This window comes from Pseudophryne corroboree, chromosome 9, assembly GCF_028390025.1.
Source record: "Pseudophryne corroboree isolate aPseCor3 chromosome 9, aPseCor3.hap2, whole genome shotgun sequence".
NCBI classification, from domain to species: Eukaryota; Metazoa; Chordata; class Amphibia; order Anura; family Myobatrachidae; genus Pseudophryne; species Pseudophryne corroboree.
The window spans coordinates 118,565,412-118,592,324 of NC_086452.1; the positions used below are offsets into that span (position 1 = coordinate 118,565,412).

Below are 26,913 nucleotides of genomic sequence, written 5' to 3' on the forward strand. Positions count from 1 at the left end.
GGTGATCATCGAAGTATAAACCGGTGATTAAAGTGTTAAGGCAAGAAGACTTTGTGTTGTAGAAGGACAAATGCCTTCGTTCTCAGCCAGCTGGTACGGTATAGTGATGGATGAGGGTGAAGAGCAGTAGGAGAGCCACATATTGCATTTATTTAACAGCGTACTTTCCTTCATTCCTCTCACGTATTGTGGAATCCAATCCCCGCAAGTTCAGTCTGAATCCAGTGGAGATGAAGCAGAGGAAAGCTTTCATCAGCGAGACTCGCCAGTGTGTCAAGGTGAGAACGTCTTCAGAGAGTGGCACTTAAACTGTATTGTTTGAATTAAGAATCAACGAGGGTGCTATTGAAATGATATGTTTCCATCATGCGCTTTGTGTCTCCTTTATGTAAGGTGGGCCACAGGAGTCTTCCATATTTTTGTATCCTTTTCCTCCTTGGAGCGTCAGCCTCACATTCTGACCCGAGTGACAGGATCATTGCTGAATATGGCCCCATGCTTAGGCCGAGCTGCTGACCCCTTCGGGCCTCTCTGTGGCCTCCGGATGACCGCATATAGAAGCCAGTAATGGTCACCTTATGTCCCCATTTTCCACGATGCCCACGGATCATTACATGTCTCTTGGCTGCACTGTTACATCTTAACCACTGAACTAGCATGGTCAGATTTCATGCAACTGTGCCGTCCCGCCCTATCTCCCTTTTTTTGACGAGGAGATCCGTTCTGCAGATGTGCATAATGTAATGTTTAAATATTTTAAAAAAATACTTTTCAACTTTATTAAATAAAATAAATTTTAAAAAACAATGGCCCTCATTCCGAGTTGATCGTAGCTGTGCTAAATTTAGCACAGCTATGATCACTCACACTGACATGCGGGGGGACGCCCAGCACAGGGCTATCCCCCCCCCCCTCCCCGACCAGTGCAGCTTCAGGGTGCTGGCCGGGAGCTACTCGTCGCCCCCCGGCCCGCAGCGGCTGCTAGTGACGTCACGAGCCGCTGCAGCAAAAACACACTCAAAAAGGAAACCATTAATATTACTCTTCCATATTTATAAAGTGTCAGTGTTTTAGGTAGCTCTTAGTTGAACATGGACAGTACATACTGGAACAAACTCGTGGTGTGAAAAGCAGCCTTGTCCATATAGCTTGCAATCTAACATGGCTTTGAAGACTTTATTGCGTTTTCTTTGGGAGGTTTGTCTACTGCTGTCCAGTCCCAGGCCACATCCTGATAAATGTTGTACTGTAGCTGAGAGTTGCATATAACTGAGCCAGATGCGAGCGCAGCTGTAGGAAGAGCTTGCAGGTATACTGCGCATGCACCAAAGCATTTGCCAGATCAGGTGTATATCACTGATGGGTATTGCTGGGGTGAACACATCTGTTGACGGACCACACATTTTGAGAAATGTGCATCTCTGGGCGGTGAGCAGTGATCGTACAATACTGCCCTGTCTTGTGGAAGTGTCATGGCAGTGCAAGCCGGCTTCTGTGCATGATCGAAGTGTGCGGACACAAATTGGACGCCTGTTTCTAGTTAATAATTTATAGCTAGCATGGTGTAAGTTCAAGTTCAGATACTAATGATGGCGGCTGTGGGCTTAAAATAGCTGCAGATCTGTCTGACTCAGAATCAGGCCCTGTATTGAAGGAACATAGGGACCATGTAGTCAGTAGACCTAAAGCACTTATGAGACTCGAGCATCTTTCACTCTCAAGCAAGGGGGAGGTCTTCCCCATTACCATCTGAGTATTGTCTATGGGCCTAATTCAGAGTTGATCGCAGCAGCAGTTGGGCAAAACCATGTACACCGGAGGTGGGGGGCAGATATAACGTGCAGAGAGAGTTAGAGTTGAGTGTGGTGTGTTCAAACTGAAGTCTGAATTGCAGTGTAATAATAAAGCAGCCAGTATTTACCCTGCACAGAAACAAAATAACCCACCCAAATCTAACTCTCTCTGCACGTGTTATAGTGCACATGGTTTTGCCCAACTGCTAACAAATTTGCTAATACGATCAACTCTGAATTCCCCCCTATGTCTCTGAATATTGGACATGTAGTGCTTGGCTGCATTTTTTGTTATTTTAGTGTTATTGTTGGGGATACCTATTTGTGTGCATTTACATTGTAAATGTATAGCTCCTAATGAGTGAGACTCTATTTAGCTGTTACTAAACAACACACTGCCACCTACTGATCAAGTTCTTCTGAAAACGGCAGCAATTACTATAGATGTAGCTTTTTAAAAAAAAAAAAACAATTAGGAAGACACAAGCCCAGTGAATACAGGAATAGTTTATATAGTGATCCTGGTGAGGGTGTATTAGACTCGGATTACATTCATGTTGTCCGTTGGCAAGGTCGTAGCTTACTACAGTTACTAAAATTTCACTTCCACTAACACATAAAATCTATTTTTTTTTTCTTTCCATGGTGGCATACAGGAAATGAAGGATCAGATGACCAGTCCATCTGTTCATGCCTTAGCTGAAAAAAAGAACCGGCAGGTGAGAGGCAAGATCTTTTTATATCCACTGTTTGTTTGTTGGTGTCCTTGGTGAATTGGAAGAGGTCATACTGTGCAGTAAGTGTATGAGCATCACTCGCTGTGGTCTCAGGTTACGTATTGTCTCCGAGTCACGGTCACTGGGAGTGATGCACAGAGAAACTCCTACACCAGCACTCTCCAAAGAGAAACGCTTCTGCTGTGTTGTGTGCTAGAAGTCAGGTCTCAGTGACACGTATACATTCACTTCCATGTAGCCTGGCTCATATAGGGAAGTAGTACCTTAAGTTGGAACACCATGTTAAAGCGCACCCATTGCCTTCCGTGGGCTAAACCAGTATTCATAAGAATGCAGCCCATGCAGTCACTATGAACCAGTGATGTCACTGAGATACAGAGAAGCATCAGTGCGACATATTGGTTCACTATGACTTTCTATGCAATATACTCATTAATTATTGGTCATCAGCAAGATGACCAAATCTGCCTAAATGGTTAAATATAATCGTGGCGCACAGGGCACTGTGATTGTATTTTCTTTTTCTTCCACTAGGGTGCACCGGACCAAAGGCTTAACGCTGGGTATAGGCTGGCACCAAAAGGGTTACTTTTTAGTACCCAGCAGGCCTTGCCTCCCTATACCCTCCCTGCCGATAGGCCTGCCAGTTTTTCTTTTGGTGCCACAGGAGCAGCACCGTTTTTAGAGATGGCTGTTAAAACAGCCATGGTTACTTTTTCTTTACAAAATTCTTTTTGCAGTGCAGTGAACCAGAGCGGCATGCTGGCCCACTTAGAGCCCAGCATGCCCACTCCAGCACCCGGACTCCGTGGTGGCAACGTCGGTAATGGGGCCGGGGTCTTCCACCGGGGGAGGCTACCAACATGCTCATTAGCCTCCCCCACAGCCACAGGGAGGGGGGCCAGCGGGGGGGCAGATGAGTGGGGGCCCAGTGCGCTGCACCCGTTTTCCACTAGACCACCCAGGCATCAGCCAGCAGGGTAGGTGGGCATACTCCCTGGGGTATAACATCTGAGCGGGTAGGGTGCCAGCCTGCAGCCCCTCCCCCGACACAGGACAGACCAGTAGCTTTCTCAAGGTCTGCCCCTGGGCTTTATCTCCTCCCTCCTCTCCCAAATCCTCCCCTTCAATGCTTGGCAGCCAGTTTAGAGCACATGCTGGCTGGGAGTTAATGAGAGAGGAGGGTCTGGCCACTGTCTCCCATGTACCCCGCTTCTGCAGCAGAGTTCAGTCATTTTCTCCAGCCTGCTGATATCACTGGACAGTTGAGTAGCTTGGCCCCTCTTGTTCTATTGCATTTAAGTGGCTGAGTGCTTGAGTGTTTTAAAACTGTGTGGCGCTTGATAGCATGGTTCTTGTACAAGGACTTAGTTCTGCATAGGTTCCTCAGGGACAGGCCGCTGCTAAATTAAGTGGCACTTTTGGGACATACAGTGCTATTTTACAGTATGTTGTACAATGTCATCCAGGAGCAAAAAGGTGGTCACATCTGAGCCTCCCACTTGTGCTTTATGTTATGCTATTGTATCTCCTCAGGATCCACAGGACAGATGCAGAGCCTGCGTATTCATACCACCGCAACAGGATCCACCACCTCCACCTCTTCCTCAGGATCCAGCGTGGGCAACCACACTGATGCAGGTTATGACGCAACTAGTGGCCGTTTGAATACGCAGCAGGTGGCTCCGCAAATGGCACCGCCGTCAACTTGAGCACAAAGTCAGACATATATGTGTCCGCCCCCACAGGTGGGTCCCCCCAGTTTTTAAGAAACCTAAAAAGGATTCAACACAGTTTCCCTCCTCTGCGCAGTTGGAAGATTTACTGGAGGCAGCTTGGGCTAAACCGGATAAACGGTTTCACACCTCTAAAAGGTATCAATCATTCTATCCGTTCCCGGCTAAGGAGAGGTCTAAGTGGGAAACTCCCCAACCAGTGGACGCTCATAGAGCATTCCTCGGTTCTCCCAATCCCGGATACTTCATCTCTTAAAGATTCAGCGGATCGCAAATTTCTTAAGACAGCATATTCTCATGCGGGAGCAATTACCAGACCGGCAATAGCTTCGGCATGAGTAAGCAAAGCAGTTTCCTATTGGGCTGACCAGCTTCAACAGGGCCTATCCTCCTCAGTTAGTAGGAAACAACTACTGACACTGGTAGCACATATTCAAAAAGCAAACGCCTGTCTGTCAGAAGCAGCCCTGGACACGGCTATACTTACATCTAAAGTCTCTGCTTCCACAGTGGCAGCAAGACGATCCGTATGGTTGCGTTCTTGGAGAGCAGACGCTTCCTCCTAAAAAGCTTCGGAGGCTCTTCCATATGTAGCAGACACCCTATTCGGGAAAGAACTAAACAATATTGTCACTCAACTGGCTACTGCTAAGACTGCTTTTCTCCCATCGGCAGCAGCCCCCAAGCATAAAACTACTTTTCGTGTCCAGGTACGAGCCAAGGACCATACCTCCTCCCGTTACCAAGCAAAGACCACCAAGCCTCGCACAAAACAACCTTGGGCTACAAGACGCCCAGCTGTCAAACAGGCCGACAAACCTGCGGCGAGACGGAGTGGGCCCTCCTCTGGGGGATTGACTTCTGTCTTTTGCTCCAGAGTGGTGGGACATCACGATGGACGCCTGGGTCAGGGAGGTCATGACACAAGGATATGCCTTGATATTTTGGCTGCATCCCCCAAAGCTGGGATTCTGAGGGATCTCGGAGAAGCAGAGGCTCTACACAAATCATTCGGCTCTCTTCTCGCCTCCAATGTCATTAGTCCGGTACCACGGGACCAGAGAGGGCGAGGGTTTTACATGTCGCTCTTTCTGGTTCAGAAACCGGACGGATCCTACCGCCTTATTCTCAGCCTAAAGAATTTGAACCTATACCTGTGAGTCCCCAAGTCCCACATGGAATCCCTCAGAACGATCATCCTGGCGCTGGAACCGGGAGACTATATGGCATCCCTGGACATACAGGATGCATATTTGCATATCCCAATTCGTCCAAGTCATCAAAAGTTTCTCAGGTTTGCAGTTAAGGACAAACATTTCCAAATCAGAGCCTTACTATTTGGTCTATCCATGGCTCTTCACGACAGTCATGGCAGTCATCGCAGCACGTCTCAGACGCAGCGGAATCCAAATCCTGCCCTACCTGGACGATCTCCTACTCCTAGGACAATCGCAACAGATGCTTACGCTTCACATTCAGTCAACAATAGAGATGTTACAATCTCATGGCTGGAAGATATATTTGAAAAAAATCATCGTTGATGCCTTCTCAGACAATCCTTCACTTAGGGGCACTCCTGAATGCCACAGAACAGCTGATATTTCTGCCACTGGAAAAACTCATGGTCATTCAATCCAGAATTCGGAAGATCCTCCATCAGCGCACGGTTTCAGTCCATGCTTGCATGAGAGTACTGGGCTCGATGGTGACCGCATTCGATATGGTGGAGTATGTGCAGTTCCATTCTTGTCCTCTACAATTGGAAGTTCTTTGCAAGTGGAACGGTTCTTATCTCCACATCCGATCACAGACCATAACACTCTCCGGAAGTTCAACTGTCCTTAACATAGTGGCTCATTCGGGACAACATAGGCAAGGGTCGCTCCTTTTGGACTCAGCACTGGACAGTGGTCACCACAGATGTCAGTCTTCGAGGCTGGGAAGCTGTATCGGAGTCCCACATGTTCCAGAGTCGCTAGACTCAAGAAAGCTCACTCCCCATCAATGTACTGGAATTGAGGGCAATCCTCAACACCCTACGCTCAGCACGACCTCTGCTCAGGGGTCGCCCAGTCAAAGTCCAGTCGGACAATGCGACAGCGGTAGCTTACATCAATCGACACGAGAGGGCATTCGCAGTCGAGGAGCCATGCGAGAGGTGTCCAAGATATTCCAATGGGCAGAACATAACCTTCCACCTCTGTCAGCAATCTTCATCCCAGGAGTGCTCAAATGGGAAGCGGATTTTCTAAGTAGACAGGACGTGTACTCAGGGGAGTGGATGCTACACCCAGAGGTGTTCGAACAATTGGTGTCCAAGTGGGGGTTGCCGGACATAGACCTCATGGCATCCCAACACAACAACCACATAAGCGAGTTCGGCTCTCGGACAAGAGATCCAGAGGCATTTCTAGTGGACGCCCTCACGGCTCATTAGTCGTTTCGCCTGATATACGTCTTCCAACCGATCCCCATGGTTCTCAGACTAATCAGGAAATTCAAACGAAAGAGGTGAGATGATGCTGGTAGTTCCAGACTGGCCACGGTGCCCATGGTATGTGGACCTACTAAGTCTGTCCATAGACACACCGTGGTGCCTCCCTCTACACCCGGACCTTCTGTCCAAGGTCCCTGTGTACACCGAGATCCTCAATGCCTCGCTTTGACAGTTTGGCTATTGAGACATCCGTCCTAAAGACTAAAGGATTTTCCAAACGGGTCATCAAGACTATGCTTAATGCCAGGAAAGCTTCATCGGCTAGGATCTACCACCGGGTTTGGAGAACATACTTCTCCTGGTGTGCCAGTCGTGGTTTCAATCTGTGCTCTTTCAGACTGACTCGCTTATTGTCGTTTCTTTAATCAGGCCTGGACTTAGGCCTCAGGTTATCGTCACTAAAAGCTCAGATGTCAGCACTGTCAGTGCTGTTCCAGAAACAACTGGCACTGATGCCGGATGTCAAGACATTCCTCCAAGGTGTTCTACACGTTCAACCACCGTTTGTGGCTCTAGTGGCCCCTTGGGATCTGTCACTGGTCCTTAAGGCTCTACAGAAGCCTCCTTTTGAATTTATGGAAACGGTGGATCTTAAGTGGATCATTTGGAAGACCTTGTTTTTATTGGCTTTATCTTGGCGGTCACCTTTTCAGGTGTTTAACTCAGAGCAGTTCTCCGTACTCGGGCAGGGTTCCTGCCTAAAGTTGTTTCCAAATTTCACCTCAATCAGGAAATTGTGGTACCAGCATTATCAGCGGCTTCTCCAGAGGAGTCCTCTTTGGACGTGGTCCGAGTGCTTCACATCTACGTGGACAAGACCAAGGTTCTCAGACGTTCGCACTCCCTGTTCATCTTGTTGGATGCTCGCAGAAGAGGTTATCCAGCATCCAAACAAACCTTAGCCAGATGGCTGCGGTTGACTATTCACCATGTTTATTCCATGGCGAAACTTCCTACCACTTCAGGGGTCAAGGCTCATTCCACAAGGGCTGTAGGAGCCTCCTGGGCAGCTTCGCATGGGGCCTCCGCTGAACACCTATGTAAGGCTGCCACGTGGTCCTCTGTCCAGACGTTCATCAAATTTTATGCGTCTGACACCTTTGCGTCAAAAGGCGCAGCCTTCAGCCGAAGGGTCCTGAATGCAGTCCAGGAGCGTTCCCGCTCAGGTGGGGACAGTTTTCGGACGTCCCAGCGTTAAGAATTTTGGTCCGGTGCCCCCTAGTGGACGATAAAGGAAATAGGATTTATGTCTTACCTTGTTAAATCTTTATCTTTGAGTCCATTTGGGGCACCGGGCGCCCTCCCTGTCGCACCTGTCCTGCAGGATTGGGTTCTTGTGTAGGTTGCGTGCTATCATCCTTCTTCGCAGTGTCCTTCAGTGTGAGGTGTTCTTCCTTCCTCTTTCTCACGCTCCTGCTTATGGCTTGCTATAATAAACTGGCTCATCGGCAGGGGTGGGGTATAGAGAGGCAAGGCCTGCTGGGTACTTAAATGTAACCCTTTTGGTGCCTGTCTGCTCCCAGCCAGCCTATACCCAGCGTTAAGCCTTTGTCCGGTGCCCCCTATGGACTCAAAGAAAAGGATTTAACAAGGTAAGACATAAATCCCATTTTTTTCTCTAAGTTGTTATCTCTGTGGACTTTGTATGTTTTTATTTCTTTTATTCAGTTATATAGTGCACATGCATTTAGCAGCTGTTTACAGAGAATGATTGGTTATGCACATCAGTCCCTGCCCCAGTGAAGCTTACAATCTATAGTCCCTATCATATGTACACACACAGTAGGGGGTCAGAATCCCATTAACCTACCAGTATGATATAGGAGCATGGGAGAAAACCCACGCACAAACAGGGAGAACATTAAACCTCCACACAGATAGGACCTTGTTGGGGATCAAATCCAAAAACCTCAGTGCTGTGAGGCAGTAATACTAACCACTAAGTCAACCGTGCAGCCCTCTTTGTGCTTTTGTTGGTTCCCTGCAAGTAAATTACTTTCCTTGTATAGAGCCGAGCATACACATCCACAGGCAATACAGAGTCCTTCGTAACTCAGTGACATCTCCACTTACGGCTGGGTGATATAGTAGTCTCGCACATATTGTAGTCAGGTGGGGTGTGTCCACAGAGTTTTGGGCTATGCAGAAATGTGCATACGTGTAATTATGCCTGTTAGTAGACAGGATAGGGCTGGTGCAATTGCGCAGTGATAATGCAGTGAAACGTATGGATAAGGGCAGTCCTACTGCAGAGAGGCATAAAGCTCTGCATGAGTGCGAATATCCACATTTTGTTCCGTGCACGCAGTGTCAACTTGTGTTCAGCTCCGCATTGCCCCCTATAGTTGTGTGTATACACTCCAAAAGTCACCCCATCCTGATTAACATCCGTATAATGCCAGTTGGGGACCAACGGTAATTCCGATCATACAATAACAACATCTGACTGTATATAAGCGTTCTTGGGTCACAACAATGGTGACTCCTGTATGCCATTCTCTTACTGGTCCGTGTCATTGCTGCAAGTTCTGTTGCATGTGTATTGATGTCTCTTAAGGGGGGGTCCACACGGTGTAGGGTGACTGCGACAGCGATGTGCGGTCCCGCGTGTCGCTATCGCCAGCTCTAGATTTGGCATGCATGCTAAATCTAGTGAGATCGCTCATTTCACCGCTGGGTGAAATGAGCAGCCCCCCTTCCCTTCGCTCAACTAACATCGCGCTGTGTGCTGAGCGGGGGAGACTGCTATGTCAGTGATGACATATTGTATGTATACTTTGAAAGTTATATTTGCCACCAGTGTAAATCCCCCCTCCATCTAGAGTGCACATAAAGGGCCTGATTCAGCGATATATGCAATGCCAATATTTATGCAGTTGAGCGATTAGCAGCCGACTGCACACTCATCAAGGTACCTTAGTGATGCAGCTCGTGGCGAGGATTTATTGACAGTCAGGGACTGTTTGGGGGAGGTACTGGGGAGTGGTGACAAGAACGTTTTGGGCCGTGTCTACAACTGTGATCATCTGCTGCGTACGGGATCACGCTGCAAATGCTTTGGCGTACAACACTGAATCAGGCTCCTCGTCATGTCTGCGTAATGCTGACTTTACACTAATGCTTGTTGGCTGAACACCACTAGGATTCCTTTTCTCTCTGCAGTTGTGGAACTCTCACATGGTGATCCTTATTCCCTGAGTAATAACTTGTATGCTGGAGGAATATTGCAGCAGTGTAATAGGGGGCTCTTTGTGTTACAGACTGTGTGTGCATTCATGTAATCTGATTTTTCAGGCTCTCTTAGGAGAAGGGACAAAACAGGGATGGAATACTGAGCCAGACAAGTACAAAAGGCTGGACAACGATATCCAGTCTGCAAACTCCCAGTTTCTGGACGGGCAAGTTGTGCAGCAGCAGGTAAGCTATAAGACGTATGGAAAGAGTGTGTACAGGGCAGGTATTGTGTGTCCTTGACTTGGCCCACGATCAAGTGAATGCAAGAACAGTTCTCATTATACAAGGAATAACTCAGACGCTATTTACTACACACTGCCATATTCCTGTGAATTTGCATCCCACAACTAAGCCCTGTTACCAGTAATGTATGCTAAAGGTGTCTATATATGACAAATCAAGCCATGGGTCCTATATGTTGTCTAAAGGGACAGATCCATTCATCTCTGTGCTCAGGCCAGACAGCTGGATCCCACTTAGGTCTTAGATCAGCCACTTCCTGCACCTGTTTACACATCATATATTTATTATTATTAGCAGTTTCTTATATAGCGCAGCATATTCCGTTGCGCTTTACAATTAGGACAATATCTGATGGATAGAAACAAGTCAGTGATGCCTCCTACTTGGTGGTTTGTTTGTTGATTACTATTTTTAAAGAGCCTTCCTGTTCCTTGTTAGTGTAATAACCTGCAGGGACGGCACTGTCATCAGAGGGTGTGTGGCTTCACGTCTGCACTTCCTCGCCCCGGGACATTCTTGCTCCCTTATTTTTGAATAGATCTGAGTTAATGAATACTGTGAATAATGGAATCTGGGCAGTCAGACAACACAGAGCCTTTGCTTCGCCTGTAAATAACACAATAAGCCTCTCCTGTGGTCTGAATATGCAGCTCTGGATGGAGAATCTCTTCAATAGTCACATAAACCTAATGCAGATCCCATAATGCCACATAAATGAATAGCTGAACCCTCTGTGGGATTTCTGGTCTCTGCAGATATCCATTGCTCTGCAATCTGCTGTGTGTTATGCCAGCTGAATCTGGCCGGAAATCTTAGTGGGCAATCCAGTTAGCGGTAGTGTGTGGCTGCACACATCACCGCTAATTACAGTAACCCAAAATCATTGGTGTTCTAGGAAAAATCTGCAGTTTTGGTGGTCGCAGGGTGCCAGCAAAGTGGTCAGAATGCCGACACCTCACTTCCATCAATTGCCCTCTAGAGGTTTCCCCCTTATTAACAAGGTGTTCTTTCTCTCTCTCTCTCTCTGTACTTTCCTGTATAAATGTAATTTTCAGTGTGATATAACCTTCACGATTGTGCTAGTGCAGTACAATCATATTTTCAGACGTCGCACACTAATTTGTTATTCACTATCCTGTGGCTGCCTGTGGCCATGCACTCTTAGAGGGAATTCAATTGTTTTTTTGCATGCCTGTAAGTAATGGGCGCCCGATGTAGATATTCAAATGTTTTGCCGATGTGTGCGAGTGCTGCACCCAGTTTATTATTATTATTATTAATATTATATTTTATATGGCTCCAAAAGGGTTCTGCAGCGCCTAACAAAGGACATAAATAATTGAGTAAAATAAGAAAACAGTGACTTACAGTACAAGACAATGTAGGACAAGTACATGATGTATAAACATTTCTGTATCAGGGCACATAACACTCAAATTAGCAGCAGGGTGGCAGAAACTGCTAGTTAGGTTATTGTAGGGAGTATGGGGGTAATTCTGAGTTGATAGCAGCAGGAACTTTGTTAGCAGTTTGGCAAAACCATATGCACTGCAGGGAGGGCAAATATAAAATGTGCAGAGAGAGTTAGATTTGGGTGGGGTGTGTTCAATCTGCAATCTAATTTGCAGTGTAAAAATAAAGCAGCCAGTATTTACCCTGCACAGAAAGAAAATAACCCACCCAAATCTAACTCTCTCTGCACATGTTATATCTGCCTCCCCTTCACTGTACATGGTTTTGCCCAACTGCTAAAAAAAGTTCCTGCTGCGATCAACTCAGAATTACCTCCTATGTCTCTGAATATTGGACATGTAGTGCTTGGCTGCATTTTTTGTTATATTAGTGTTATTGTTGGGGATACCTATTTGTGTGCATTTACATTGTAAATGTATAGCTCCTAATGAGTGAGACTCTATTTAGCTGTTACTAAACAACACACTGCCACCTACTGATCAAGTTCTTCTGAAAACGGCAGCAATTACTATACATGTCGTTTTTTTTTATTAAAAACAATGATTTGCAAGATGCAAGCACAGTGAATACAGTATTAGTCTATATTGTGATGTTATATCTGCCGCCCCCCCCCCCCCCCCCCCCCCCGCTGCAGTGCACATGGTTTTGCACAACTGCTAACAAATTTGCTGCTGCAATCAACTTTGAATTACCCCCAGTATACGTAAGGAAAAGAAAATCACATGAGGGCCCTGCTCGTGAGAACTTACATTCTAAAGGGGAACGGCAGACAGGGGTGACACAGATGGGGAACAGAGGATTAGGATGACAGATGATTGGGTGTGATGAAGTGGGTCTTGAGAGCCCATTTAAAGTTTTGTAGAGAGAGGTAGAGAATTCCAGAGATAGGGAGCAGCTCAGACAAAATCTTGGAGGAGCGTGTGGGAGGAAGTAATTTTATTTATTATTTATTAATAGTTTCTTATATAGCGCAGCATATTCCATTGCGCTTTACAATTAGAACAGTAATAGAACAAAACTGGGTAAAAACAGACAGACATAGAGGTAGGAAGGCCCTGCTCGCAAGCTTACAATCTATAGGGAAATAGGCATTGATACACAAGGATAGATGCTACCTATTGCATAATGGTCCACCAGACTGCTAGGTTCTTAATGGGTTGTATGATATGATCACCCAGCAATGTTGGCCAAGTGTCAGGAGTGTGTGAAAGTAGAGAAAGACAAGATATGTGATGTTATGTGGACTGTACAGAGAGGATGTAATTGGATAGGGAAGCATTGAAGGTTATGTGGGTGGGTCTGGAATTTGATAGGCTTGTCTGAATAGGTGATCAGTTGGCAGGAGTGGAGATTTTAATTTAAAGTGGCTATCGCCTGTCTAAACTATCGGTTTGGCCACCTAAAAGCTCAACTTTTTGTGCATTTCTGCTGACCACATCAGGAGGGCATGAGCAGAAATAATGGGTGCCAGCAATACTTGTGCTTGATCTGCAGAACAATTACAAAGCTTTGTCAGGCGTCCATTACTTAGTGGTGCCCAATAAAATAATTGAATTCCCCCTTACACTGTATGATACATAGCAATACAGCAAATTGTGAAACTGCTAAGTAGTTTTCATATTTTCTCTAGCATCCATAAGGGATATTGGGGACAGATTAGTACGGGTCCAAAGGAGCCAATGCACTTTAAATTTCCTCAACTGGGTGTGCTGGCTCCACCCCTCTATGCCCCCTGCCACCGGCAGTTTAGAAAAAAAGTGCCCTCAGGAGAGGATGTACACTCTGCAAGCTCCAGAGTTTTCCTTCAATTTCATTTAAACTTTTATTTATTTTGGTATGCTGTTTGGGCAACAGCATACCTGCGCCGTGCGAGTTAGGCCCCCCCTATCACCGACCTCATGAGGTGCTGAGCCGCTTCTCCGCTGCAGGACCACCGTCCTGAGGGGCTGTTTGTTCAGCGGGGCACTACGCCTTAGCTGTCGCAGCCGCAGCTTGCCGCACATCCCTGACAGAGCCTGAAGGTGATCATCGTGGTGAGTACAAACCGGTTTATTGTGTGGCAGAAGCGTGGGTGAGGCGTACGGGTCCCTCCTGGGGGGGTGGGGGGGACATGCGGGTGCCTCTGCGTGAGACTGGCAGGAGGTGTGTTGTACCAAGCATTTATTTGAGGCTACACAGCCTGTAGAGACATAGCCAGTATAAAACTTATTAGTAGCTCCAGCGCCATAGCGGGGGGGGAAGCTACATCAGTGCAGACTCAGCAGCATTATGGCGCCTTCCTCTGCATAAGCAGCAGCAGCCTCATACAACTGCTCCAAACGGTCACAGGATCACTGGTACCGGGGGTAGAGCCGCTATTAGTGCACAGTTTACATTCCTCTGGGGAATTTTCTGTACAGCAGTATAACCGTTATATATTACTACATAAAACGCTGACAGTCTCACTGGGGCTGTACTGCGTTGGGTGCGCTGGTGTCCTTTCTTCTGTGTCTCCTCTCACATGCAATAGGGCAGGCTTGTATTGTATTCCATGTGTGTTGTATGTGTATTGTTTCTGTATTTCATTACGGTGAAACTGAAGTCATGTAATGCCAGATTCTCCCCTGTTTCATCTGGCTCCATATCCTGTGAGCAGTGTAGTCAGTCATCACAAAATGCTGATAACATGGGTGTGAGTCCAGAGCCTTCCTGGCTGGGGGCTATAAAAACTATGATGTCGGATATGTCATCTCCGCTCACTGCCAATGTCAATAAAACACAAGAACTGCAACAAGCAGTGGCTAGCCTGACTGCCATGGCTGATGCTTCCCATCCCCTGCTGTCTACTACAGTTGCCCAAAAACGTGCTTTACCTGCAATTTTTTTTATCAGATTCTGATGATGATGTCCTGTTGGATGGGGATGATGGGGATCCCATAAGTGCTGATTCCACCCCTACACAGGGTATTGAACCCCTCATATTGGCCATACGGGATGTGTTAAAGCTCCCCCTGGAGGACGCTACTAATCAGCAGTCATTTTTCCTCCCACAAGGCAAACTGACAGTCACTTTTCCTGATTCCAAGGAATTGGATGATTTATTTAAATTAGCCTGGAAAAATCCAGATAAAAAATATCAGGTGTCCAAAAGGTTTTTAAATACCTTCCCATTTGCCCCTGAAGGCAGGAAATTCTGGGAAGAATCTCCAGCAGAAGACGTCTCAGTCTCTCGCCTTTCTAAAAAGGCGGTGCTCCCTGCTCCGGGCTCTTTTACGGTAAAGGACTCGGGGGGATAGGAAAATTGAGACCACTCTGAAATCTATCTACACTGTTGCAGGTGTAGTTCAAAGACCGGTCATTGCTGGTTGCTGAATGACACATGCCATTCATACAGGGGCTACTCAGATTCAAGAGGGTCTTTCGGGTGATATGACCTTGGTTACTACTGTAACTTTCCTAAAACACATTCAGGACACGGCAAGAGTCCTTTGTGACTCCCTTAAAGAGAGTGGCAAAATAAATGCTAGAATCACTACTATGGCTGTGTCTGCACGCAGAGCCATATGGTTGCGTCAGTGGATGTCAGAAGCTGACTCCAAACGTAATGTGGAATCTCTTCCCTTCACAGGTGAATGGCTCTTCGGAGCTGAATTGGACACATGGATCTCCAAGCTACTGCTGGGAAATCCACGTTTTTTTCCTTCCGGGTCTCTGCCTGCTAGGCGTATCTACCTGGGACCGTCTACTCAGTCCTTTCGGTCCTCCATATTTCGATCTAGGGCCCAGGGTGCCTCCAATGCAGCTAGAGGCTCCAGAGGTAAGCCTAAGAAACCCGCCGTTGCTGGCTTTCAGGAACAGAGCACCAGTTCAGCTTCCACAAAGACTTCAGCATGACTGTGCCCACCCACCCCGAGGGGATCTCGTGGTGGGAGCTTGGTTACGTCACTACAGCCACGTCTGGGACGGTTCCTGCCAAGATGCCTGGGTAAGGGACCTTATCTCTCAGGGTTACAAGCTGGAGTTCGACTGTGCTCCTCCCCACCGATTTTTCAAATCAGGCTTGCCAGTTTTGGAAGATATGCGTTTTGCGCTACTACTGGCCATCGACAAGTTGGTCCAGTCCCAGGTCATTGTTCCAGTACCCCTGGAACAAGGTTACTACTCCAGTCTGTTCGTAGTATCAAAACCAGATGGGTCTGTAAGACCCATTTTGAATCTGAAGTCCTTGAATCCTTACCTAAAGGTTTTCAAATTCAAGATGGAATCTTTGAGAGCGGTGATCGTGGGCCTGGAACAACGGGAATTCCTTGTGTCCCTGGATATCAAGGACGCCTACCTACATATCCCAATTTGGCCTTCTCATCAGGCCTACCTGCGGTTCGCCCTACTGAACAATCACTACCAGTTTCAGGCGTTGCCCTTCGGCTTTTCTACAGCTCTGAGGGTGTTCACGAAGGGGATGGCGGAAATTATGTTTCAGCTCAGACTCCAGGGGGTCAACATTGTCCCTTACCTGGACGATCTCCTGATAAAAGCAAGTTCCAGGGAGCTTCTACTTACTCCATATAGATCGCACTATCCAACATCTGTCTCACCACGGGTGGATCCACAATCTATAGAAGTCTCAACTGGAACCATCCCAAAGGCTACTGTTTCTGGGTATGATACTGGATACTGTAGCTCAGAGAGTGTTCCTCCCAGAGGACAAGGTGGGAACACTTCAAGAGATGGTTCGCATGGTTCTCCGACCTGCTCGAGTTTCCATTCATCTTTGCATAAAATTGTTGGGAAAAATGGTAGCCTCGTACGAGGCGATACAGTTCGTAAGGTTCCATTCCAGACTGTTCCAATTGGACATCCTGAACAAGTGGTCCGTTTCACATTTTCAGACTTACCGGATGATTCAACTGTCACCCCAGGCCAGGATTTCACTCCTGTGGTGGTTAGTCTTCCAACCTGCTGGAAGGTCGACGTTTCGAGATTCAGAATTGGATCCTCCTCATGACGGATGAGAGGATGGGGAGCTGTCACCCAGGGGGCTCAGTTCCAAGGCAGGTGGTCTGACCAAGAGGCCCTACTTCTGATCAACATTCTGGAACTTCGGGCTATCGCTCTGATTCAGGCCTCCCCTTTACTCAGGGATCAGGCGATCTAGGTTCAGTCGGACAACGCCACGGCAGTGTCATGCATCAATCGACAGAGAGGGACAAAAAGCAGGGCCTGCATGCGAGAAGTGTCAAAAATACTTCTCTGGATGGAAAGAAATGCAAGAGCGCTGTCCGCGATTTTCATTCCAGGAGTGGACAACTGGGAAGCGGCCTTCCTGAGTCGCCACGACCTCCACCTGAGGGAGTGGGGATTACATCCTCAGGTGTTTCAACACATTGTCGACAGGTGGGGATACCCGCAGATCGACATGATGGCGTCTCTCCTCAACAAGAAGCTTCGTTGCTACTGTTCACGAACCAGAGACCCTCAGGCATGTGCAATGGATGCTCTGGCATCGCTTTGGCCTTACCAGCTGGTCTGCCTGTTTCCTCCGATTCCGTTGATCCCAAAGGTGCTCCAGCGAATCAGACATCACAGAGTACAAGCAATCCTGATTGCGCCGGATTGCCCCCGAAGAGCGTGGTACGCAACTTTTCTGAACATGTCCATAGAAGACCCTTGGCCTCTGCCGCTAAGAAAAGATCTTCAGCAAGGGCTGTTCGACTAACCGGACTTATGACGGCTTCGTTTGACGGCATAGAAGTTGAGTGGAACATCCTAGCTCACAAAGGGCTTTCCAAAAAAAGTCATTACCACTATGGTGCAAAACCTGTGACGTCAAAACACTATCCTCATATCTGGAGGAGATATGTCTCTTGGTGTGATGAACGCACGTATCCGCCTGCAGAGTTTCACTTGGGACGTTTCCTCCATTTCCTGCAGGCTGGTGTGGATAAGGGCTTACGTCTGGGTTCCGTTAAAGTTCAGATTTCAGCTCTCTCAATTTTCTTTCAGAAGAAATTGGCTGTGTTGCCAGAAGCTTAGACCTCCTTACAAGGGGTACTCCACATACAACCTCCCTTTGTGCCGCCTACGGTACCCTGGGCTTTGGATGTAGTGTTGACATTTCTACAGTCCTCCTGGTTTGAGCCTCTGATGACGGTAGAAGACAAGTACCTCACATGGAAGACAGTAATGTTATTGGCCCTGGCTTCTGCTAGATGCGTCTCAGAATTGCGAGCCCTATCATGTAAAAGTCCCTACTTGGTCTTTTACGAGGACAGAGCGGCGCTCCGGACTAGACAGCAGTCCTGCCGAATGTTGTCGCCGCATTCCACCTGAATCAGCCTATTGTAGTTCCGTCCTGTTCTGACGCTTCGGCTCCTCCGGAGTCTTTGGATGTTGTGCGTGCTTTGAAGATCTATGTCAGGTGCACAGCTCGGGTCAGGAAGATGGATTCCTGATGGGCTTTATGATGGGCAAAAAAAGGGTTGTCCTGCTTCAAAGCAGACCATTGCTCGCTGGATTAGACTTACTATCCAACAGGCCTATGTGTTGGCAGCCTTACCTGTTCCTCAGTCTCTGAAGGCCCACTCTACAAGGTCAGTGGGCTCTTCCTGGGCGGCTGCTTGTGGAGTCTCGGCCTTGCAACTATGCCGAGCGGCTACCTGATCGGGGAAGAACACTCTTTTTGTGAAATTCTACAAATTTGATACCCAGTTTGGGCAGGCGGTGCTGCAGCAGTCTCCGCACGTTCTGGAAGCTTTGGAACATCCCCATCGTACTAATCTGTCCCCAATATCCCTTATGGATGCTAGAGAAAATAGGATTTTAAATACCTACCGGTAAATCTTTTTCTCGTAGCCCAAAAGGGATATAGGGTGTCCGCCTTTGGGGGTCATTCCGAGTTGATCGTAGCTGTGCTAAATCAATCAGGCAGAGGCGATCGCTAGGCAACGACGGCCTTCGGCCGTCTGGCATGCACCGGCGCACTGCGGCGCCGGCGCATGCGCAGTACTGACCCGATCGCACTGCTGTGATAAACCGCAGCGTGCGATTGGGTCAGAATGACCCCCTCTGTGCGGTGACTTTCTGCAGGTTCTCTGTTATGTGTTACCTGTTCAGCTGTTGCTGTTTCTGTTGCCAGCTGTTGCAGGCCCGGTTATGTTATGGTGTGCCGTTGTGTAAATCTCACCACACTTATTGTTATGTTCCTTTTCTCATATATGTCCTTTCTCCTTCGGGCACTGTTTTACCTATAACTGCCTCTGGGAGGGGGCATGGAGGGGAGGAGCCAGCACACCCAGTTGAAGAAATTTTTGAAGTGCACTGGCTCCTTTAGACCCGTCTATACCCCATCGTACTAATCTGTCCCCAATATCCCTTACGGACTACGAGAAAAGGATTTATCGGTAGGTATTTAAAATCCTATTTTATGTTTTACCTCTGGTTCCAGTTTGTGCCTCTAAATTTTTCACCCCTCTTTCTTTATCAGATGATTCTGGAGCAACAAGATGAGGAGTTAGAGCTTGTATCCGGCAGCATTGGAGTGCTAAAGAATATGTCACAGCGTATTGGCAATGAGCTGGATGAACAAGCAGTGTGAGTGCCCGTGTGAGCGGTGGGGGCCAGGAACGGATCAGTGATGGGGAATACACAGGAACCTAACTGCAGTTGGTGCAACGCTATGATATAACCCCCATCATCACCCTCCCCCAGGTCTCCCCAGTTAGACCTCAGGAACACCATTCTCCTTTTAAAATATAGCATGCTGTTTTTAGAGATGGTTTAGCTATGGGCTTAAAAGTAAAATAAAATGATCCCTGCCCATGAGGCTAGAGCTGCATTTCTGGTGTGGCTACATCAATTGGCATCAGACAAGCCTGATCTGTGTACAGGGCTTCCCAGCATGACCCGCTATTACTGTCCTCCGGCAGGCTTACATATCGCAGGTCCCACAGGCCACCTTTCACAGATAATTAGACTCGTTTGATTGCGCTGTGCAGTTGCATTTGACCTAATCATACTATAAAATACTATTAGATGCTGACACTGGTCAGTGGCCGCTGTGGTGTGGGCAGTTTTAATTTTGTCTGACACAGGCCAAGCGTATTATTTGTCTTTTTGTAACTTCCACATGTCAGGAATTGGTCAATATATGCAGCCTTTGTGTGTGGTAAGGTATAAATGACCCATTATATTGGAAAATATACAGAATGCAAAAAGTTGTCTTATTAATGTTATATGTTCCGGCTATGGACGGAGTTAGGGGGTCTTCCACTATATTCCCTATTACCATAAGTAGACAAATGTAAAGCTCACAGTTGTGCTTGTGGTTACTGCAAGCTAAAGAAGTACTGTATATTACAAAGCCAGTAGGTTCTGTGGAACGCCTGCCATAAAGCTCAGTTTTCGAGCAATGGATGGACAATGGTCCTCAGGCTGTGAGAGTTGAGGTGCGAGCACTTTGTGGTAATGGGACCCCCTTCTTTACTATTTGCCTAAATTTAAGACAGTTCTACTAAAACTGGAACTGCTCTTTAAACTATATTTACATATCAAATATTCTCTCCCTCAAATGAACATTTTTATTGCACAGCCACAATGGAGTTCCTGTCGCGCCTCCTGTCTCTACTCCGACCCACTAGAGCAGGCATTCCCAACCTCGGTCCTCAAGGCACACTAACAGTTCAGGTTTTAGTGATAACCAGGCTTGAACACAGGTGACATAATTAGTACCTCAGTTATTTTGATTTAACCATCTGTGCTGAAGCCTGGATATCACTAAAACCTGCACTGTTAGTGTGCCTTGAGGACTGAGGTTGGGAAAGCCTGCACTAGAGTGTATGCTCTTTCTCACATCACACGCAGGAGCCTCCCTACCTTTTATAGTCATATCTGTATTTATGTTTCTCTATCGTCCTAGTGGATGCTGGGGTTCCTGAAAGGACCATGGGGAATAGCGGCTCCGCAGGAGACAGGGCACAAAAGTAAAGCTTTCCGATCAGGTGGTGTGCACTGGCTCCTCCCCCTATGACCCTCCTCCAAGCCAGTTAGATTTTTGTGCCCGGCCGAGAAGGGTGCAATCTAGGTGGCTCTCCTAAAGAGCTGCTTAGAGAAAGTTTAGCTTAGGTTTTTTATTTTACAGTGAGTCCTGCTGGCAACAGGATCACTGCAACGAGGGACTTAGGGGAGAAGAAGTGAACTCACCTGCGTGCAGGATGGATTGGCTTCTTGGCTACTGGACATCAGCTCCAGAGGGACGATCACAGGTACAGCCTGGATGGTCACCGGAGCCTCGCCGCCGGCCCCCTTGCAGATGCTGAAACATGAAGAGGTCCAGAATCGGCGGCAGAAGACTCCTCAGTCTTCTAAAGGTAGCGCACAGCACTGCAGCTGTGCGCCATTTTCCTCTCAGCACACTTCACACGGCAGTCACTGAGGGTGCAGGGCGCTGGGAGGGGAGCGCCCTGGGAGGCAAATGAAAACCTATTTGGCTAAAAAATACCTCACATATAGCCTCCGGGGCTATATGGAGATATTTAACCCCTGCCAGAATACACTAAAGAGCGGGAGACGAGCCCGCCGGAAAAGGGGCGGGGCCTATCTCCTCAGCACACAGCGCCATTTTCCTTACACAGCTCCGCTGGTCAGGACGGCTCCCAGGTCTCTCCCCTGCACTGCACTACAGAAACAGGGTAAAACAAGAGAGGGGGGGCAAAATAGTGGCAAAAATTATATTATAAAAGCAGCTATACAGGGAGCACTTATTATAAGGCTATCCCTGTCATATATAGCGCTTTTGGTGTGTGCTGGCAAACTCTCCCTCTGTCTCCCCAAAGGGCTAGTGGGGTCCTGTCTTCGTTAAGAGCATTCCCTGTGTGTCTGCTGTGTGTCGGTACGTGTGTGTCGACATGTATGAGGACGATATTGGTGTGGAGGCGGAGCAATTGCCAAATATGGGGATGTCACCTCCTAGGGGGTCGACACCAGAATGGATGCCTTTATTTATGGAATTACGGGATAGTGTCAACACGCTAAAGCAGTCGTTTGTCGACATGAGACGGCCGGACAATCAGTTAGTGCCTGTCCAGGCGCCTCAAACACCGTCAGGGGCTGTAAAACGCCCTTTGCCTCAGTCGGTCGACACAGACCCAGACACAGGCACTGATTCCAGTGGCGACGGTGACGAATCAACCGTATTTTCCAGTAGGGCCACACGTTATATGATTTTGGCAATGAAGGAGGCATTACATTTAGCTGATACTACTGGTACCACTAAACAGGGTATTATGTGGGGTGTGAAAAAACTACCTATAGTTTTTCCTGAATCAGAAGAACTAAATGATGTATGTGATGAAGCGTGGGTTGCCCCCGATAAAAAGATGCTAATTTCAAAGAAGTTATTAGCTTTATACCCTTTCCCGTCAGAGGTTAGGGCGCGCTGGGAAACACCTCCTAGGGTGGATAAGGCGCTCACACGCTTATCTAAACAAGTGGCGTTACCCTCTCCTGAGACGGCCGCACTTAAAGATCCAACAGATAGGAGGATGGAAATTATCCAAAAAAGTATATACACACATACAGGTGTTATACTACGACCAGCTATAGCGTCAGCCTGGATGTGCAGTGCTGGAGTAGTTTGGTCAGAGTCCCTGATTGAAAATATTGATACCCTGGATAGGGACAATGTTTTACTGTCTTTAGAGCAAATAAAGGATGCATTTCTTTATATGCGTGATGCACAGAGGGATATCTGCACACTGGCATCACGGGTAAGTGCTATGTCCATTTCGGCCAGAAGAAGTTTATGGACGCGACAGTGGTCAGGCGATGCGGACTCAAAACGGCATATGGAAGTTTTGCCGTATAAAGGGGAGGAGTTATTTGGAGTCGGTCTATCAGATTTGGTGGCCACGGCTACAGCCGGGAGATCCACCTTTTTACCTCAAGCTACTCCCCAACAGAAAAAGACACCGACTTTTCAACCGCAGTCCTTTCGTTCCTTTAAAAACAAGAGAGCAAAGGGATATTCATATCTGCCACGAGGCAGAGGAAGGGGGAAGAGACACCAACAGGCAGCTCCTTCCCAGGAACAGAAGCCCTCCCCCGCTTCTACAAAAGCCTCAGCATGACGCTGGGGCTTCTCAAGCGGACTCGGGGGCGGTGGGCGGTCGTCTCAAGCATTTCAGCGCGCAGTGGGCTCACTCGCAGGTAGATCCCTGGATCCTGCAGATAATATCTCAGGGGTACAGGTTGGAACTAGAGACAGATCCGCCTCGCCGTTTCCTGAAGTCTGCTTTACCAACGTCCCCCTCCGAAAGGGAGACGGTTTTGGAAGCCATTCACAAGCTGTACTCTCAGCAGGTGATAGTCAAGGTACCTCTTCTACAACAGGGAAAGGGGTATTATTCCACTCTATTTGTGGTACCGAAGCCGGACGGCTCGGTAAGACCTATTCTAAATCTGAAGTCCTTGAACCTGTACATAAAGAAGTTCAAGTTCAAAATGGAGTCACTCAGAGCAGTGATAGCGAACCTGGAAGAAGGGGACTTTATGGTGTCCTTGGACATCAAGGATGCGTACCTCCACGTTCCAATTTACCCCTCACACCAGGGGTACCTCAGGTTCGTTGTACAAAACTGTCACTATCAGTTTCAGACGCTGCCGTTCGGATTGTCCACGGCACCTCGGGTCTTTACAAAGGTAATGGCCGAGATGATGATTCTTCTTCGAAGAAAAGGCGTATTAATTATCCCATACTTGGACGATCTCCTAATAAGGGCAAGGTCCAGAGAACAGCTAGAGAGGGGATTAGCACTGTCTCAAGAAGTGCTAAAACAGCACGGCTGGATTCTGAATATTCCAAAATCCCAGTTAATGCCGACAACTCGTCTGCTGTTCCTAGGGATGATTCTGGACACGGTTCAGAAAAAGGTTTTTCTCCCGGAGGAAAAAGCCAAGGAGTTGTCCGAGCTTGTCAGGAACCTCCTAAAACCAGGAAAGGTGTCTGTACATCAATGCACAAGAGTCCTGGGAAAAATGGTGGCTTCTTACGAAGCAATTCCATTCGGCAGATTCCATGCACGAATTTTCCAGAGGGATCTGTTAGACAAATGGTCAGGGTCGCATCTTCAGATGCACCAGCGGATAACCCTGTCTCCAAGGACAAGGGTATCTCTTCTGTGGTGGTTGCAGAGTGCTCATCTATTGGAGGGCCGCAGATTCGGCATACAGGATTGGATCCTGGTGACCACGGACGCCAGCCTGAGAGGCTGGGGAGCAGTCACACAAGGAAGAAACTTCCAGGGAGTGTGGACGAGCCTGGAAACGTCTCTTCACATAAACATTCTGGAACTAAGAGCAATCTACAATGCTCTAAGCCAGGCAGAACCTCTGCTTCAAGGAAAACCGGTGTTGATCCAGTCGGACAACATCACGGCAGTCGCCCATGTGAACAGACAGGGCGGCACAAGAAGCAGGAGTGCAATGGCAGAAGCTGCAAGGATTCTTCGCTGGGCAGAGAATCATGTGATAGCACTGTCAGCAGTGTTCATCCCGGGAGTGGACAACTGGGAAGCAGACTTCCTCAGCAGACACGACCTTCACCCGGGAGAGTGGGGACTTCATCCGGAAGTCTTCCACATGCTGGTAACCCGTTGGGAAAGACCAATGGTGGACATGATGGCGTCTCGCCTCAACAAAAAACTGGACAGGTATTGCGCCAGGTCAAGAGATCCGCAGGCAATAGCTGTGGACGCGCTGGTAACGCCTTGGGTGTACCAGTCGGTGTATGTGTTTCCTCCTCTGCCTCTCATACCAAAAGTATTGAGAATTATACGGCAAAGAGGCGTAAGAACGATACTAGTGGTTCCGGATTGGCCAAGAAGGACTTGGTACCCGGAACTTCAAGAGATGATCACGGAAGATCCGTGGCCTCTACCTCTAAGGAGGGACTTGCTTCAGCAGGGTCCCTGTCTGTTTCAAGACTTACCGCGGCTGCGTTTGACGGCATGGCGGTTGAACGCCGGATCCTAAAGGAAAAAGGCATGCCGGAAGAAGTCATTCCTACTTTGATTAAAGCAAGGAAGGAAGTAACCGTGCAACACTATCACCGCATTTGGCGAAGATATGTTGCGTGGTGCGAGGATCGGAGTGCTCCGACGGAGGAATTTCAACTGGGTCGATTCCTACATTTCCTGCAATCAGGATTGTCTATGGGTCTCAAATTGGGATCTATTAAGGTTCAAATTTCGGCCCTGTCGATTTTCTTTCAAAAAGAATTGGCTTCAGTTCCTGAAGTCCAGACTTTTGTTAAGGGAGTGCTGCATATACAGCCTCCTGTGGTGCCTCCAGTGGCACCGTGGGATCTCAATGTGGTTTTGGAATTTCTAAAATCTCATTGGTTTGAACCACTAAAAAAGGTGGATTTAAAATATCTCACATGGAAAGTGACCATGTTACTAGCCCTGGCTTCGGCCAGGAGAGTGTCAGAACTGGCAGCTTTATCTTACAAAAGCCCATATCTGATTTTCCATTCGGACAGGGCAGAACTGCGGACTCGTCCGCATTTTCTCCCTAAGGTGGTGTCAGCATTTCATCTGAACCAGCCTATTGTAGTGCCTGCGGCTACAAGTGACTTGGAGGACTCCAAGTTACTGGACGTTGTCAGAGCATTAAAAATATATATTGCAAGGACAGCTGGAGTCAGAAAATCTGACTCGTTGTTTATATTGTATGCACCCAACAAGATGGGTGCTCCTGCGTCTAAGCAGACGATTGCTCGTTGGATCTGTAGCACAATCCAACTTGCACATTCTGTGGCAGGCCTGCCACAGCCTAAATCTGTAAAGGCCCACTCCACAAGGAAGGTGGGCTCATCTTGGGCGGCTGCCCGAGGGGTCTCGGCATTACAACTTTGCCGAGCAGCTACGTGGTCAGGGGAGAACACGTTTGTAAAATTTTACAAATTTGATACTCTGGCTAAGGAGGACCTGGAGTTCTCTCATTCGGTGCTGCAGAGTCATCCGCACTCTCCCGCCCGTTTGGGAGCTTTGGTATAATCCCCATGGTCCTTTCAGGAACCCCAGCATCCACTAGGACGATAGAGAAAATAAGAATTTACTTACCGATAATTCTATTTCTCGGAGTCCGTAGTGGATGCTGGGCGCCCATCCCAAGTGCGGATTATCTGCAATAATTGTGCATAGTTATTGTTAACTAATTCGGGTTATTGTTAAGAAGCCATCTTTCAGAGGCTCCTCTGTTATCATACTGTTAACTGGTTTTGATCACAAGTTGTACGGTGTGATTGGTGTGGCTGGTATGAGTCTTACCCGGGATTCAAAATTCCTCCCTTATTGTGTACGCTCGTCCGGGCACAGTACCTAACTGGCTTGGAGGAGGGTCATAGGGGGAGGAGCCAGTGCACACCACCTGATCGGAAAGCTTTACTTTTGTGCCCTGTCTCCTGCGGAGCCGCTATTCCCCATGGTCCTTTCAGGAACCCCAGCATCCACTACGGACTCCGAGAAATAGAATTATCGGTAAGTAAATTCTTATTATTACCTCATTTTCTGCATGCTCTGAGTGAGACAAAGTATCAACCTATCAGCACCTAGCTGTCATTTTTCAAATACAGTCTGTAACATGACAGGAGCTGATTGGTTTGGTACTTGATCTCTCTCTACTTTATCTCTCAATGGTGGGAATTCAATTGTTTTGCGCGCCCGATCTCCCGTCTAAAGTGACGGGATATCACAGGGCGCAATTCAGTTGCACCCAATCAGACCGGGTTTAGCCACATAACATGGATAAACTCGACCCAAAGTGCTGGGCGCAATGCAAAAAGTTAACGTTTGGGCACCCAAACAGGTCACACTTGCGCTCATTTTCTGCCCCACAATCCATAGACACTTTCTTATATTCAAAGGGTGGAATTCAAATGTTCGAAAAGTCAGTTGGGTGTCAGTTTTTTTCCTATATAATAGACAGTAAAAAACAAACTCCCAACTGACTTTTCAAACATTTGAATCTCCCCCAAAATGTGTTCATTATGATTGTCTAAATCATTGGTAGCTCTATTACCAATCATTAAGTGACCAGTCTTTATTCCGTGCAGGATGCTGGATGACTTCTCACATGAACTGGACACTGCGCAGTCTCGCATGGATAATGTTCTGAAGAAACTGGCAAAGGTGTCGCACATGACCAGCGGTGAGTGTAGGCACAGC

General features: G+C 47.7%; 1 protein-coding gene across 3 annotated transcripts in view; it reads left to right on the forward strand.

The window, feature by feature from the left end:
• The window catches only part of STX6 (syntaxin 6), a 140,471-nt gene that overhangs the window by 19,312 nt on the left and 94,246 nt on the right, over positions 1-26,913 (forward strand). For all 3 annotated transcript variants that reach the window (XM_063939794.1, XM_063939795.1, XM_063939796.1), the window contains exons 3-7: positions 184-278; positions 2,450-2,512; positions 10,058-10,180; positions 19,176-19,282; positions 26,802-26,896. In XM_063939794.1, coding sequence (XP_063795864.1) covers positions 184-278; positions 2,450-2,512; positions 10,058-10,180; positions 19,176-19,282; positions 26,802-26,896 — 483 coding nt within the window. The remainder of the gene's footprint in view (positions 1-183; positions 279-2,449; positions 2,513-10,057; positions 10,181-19,175; positions 19,283-26,801; positions 26,897-26,913) is intronic.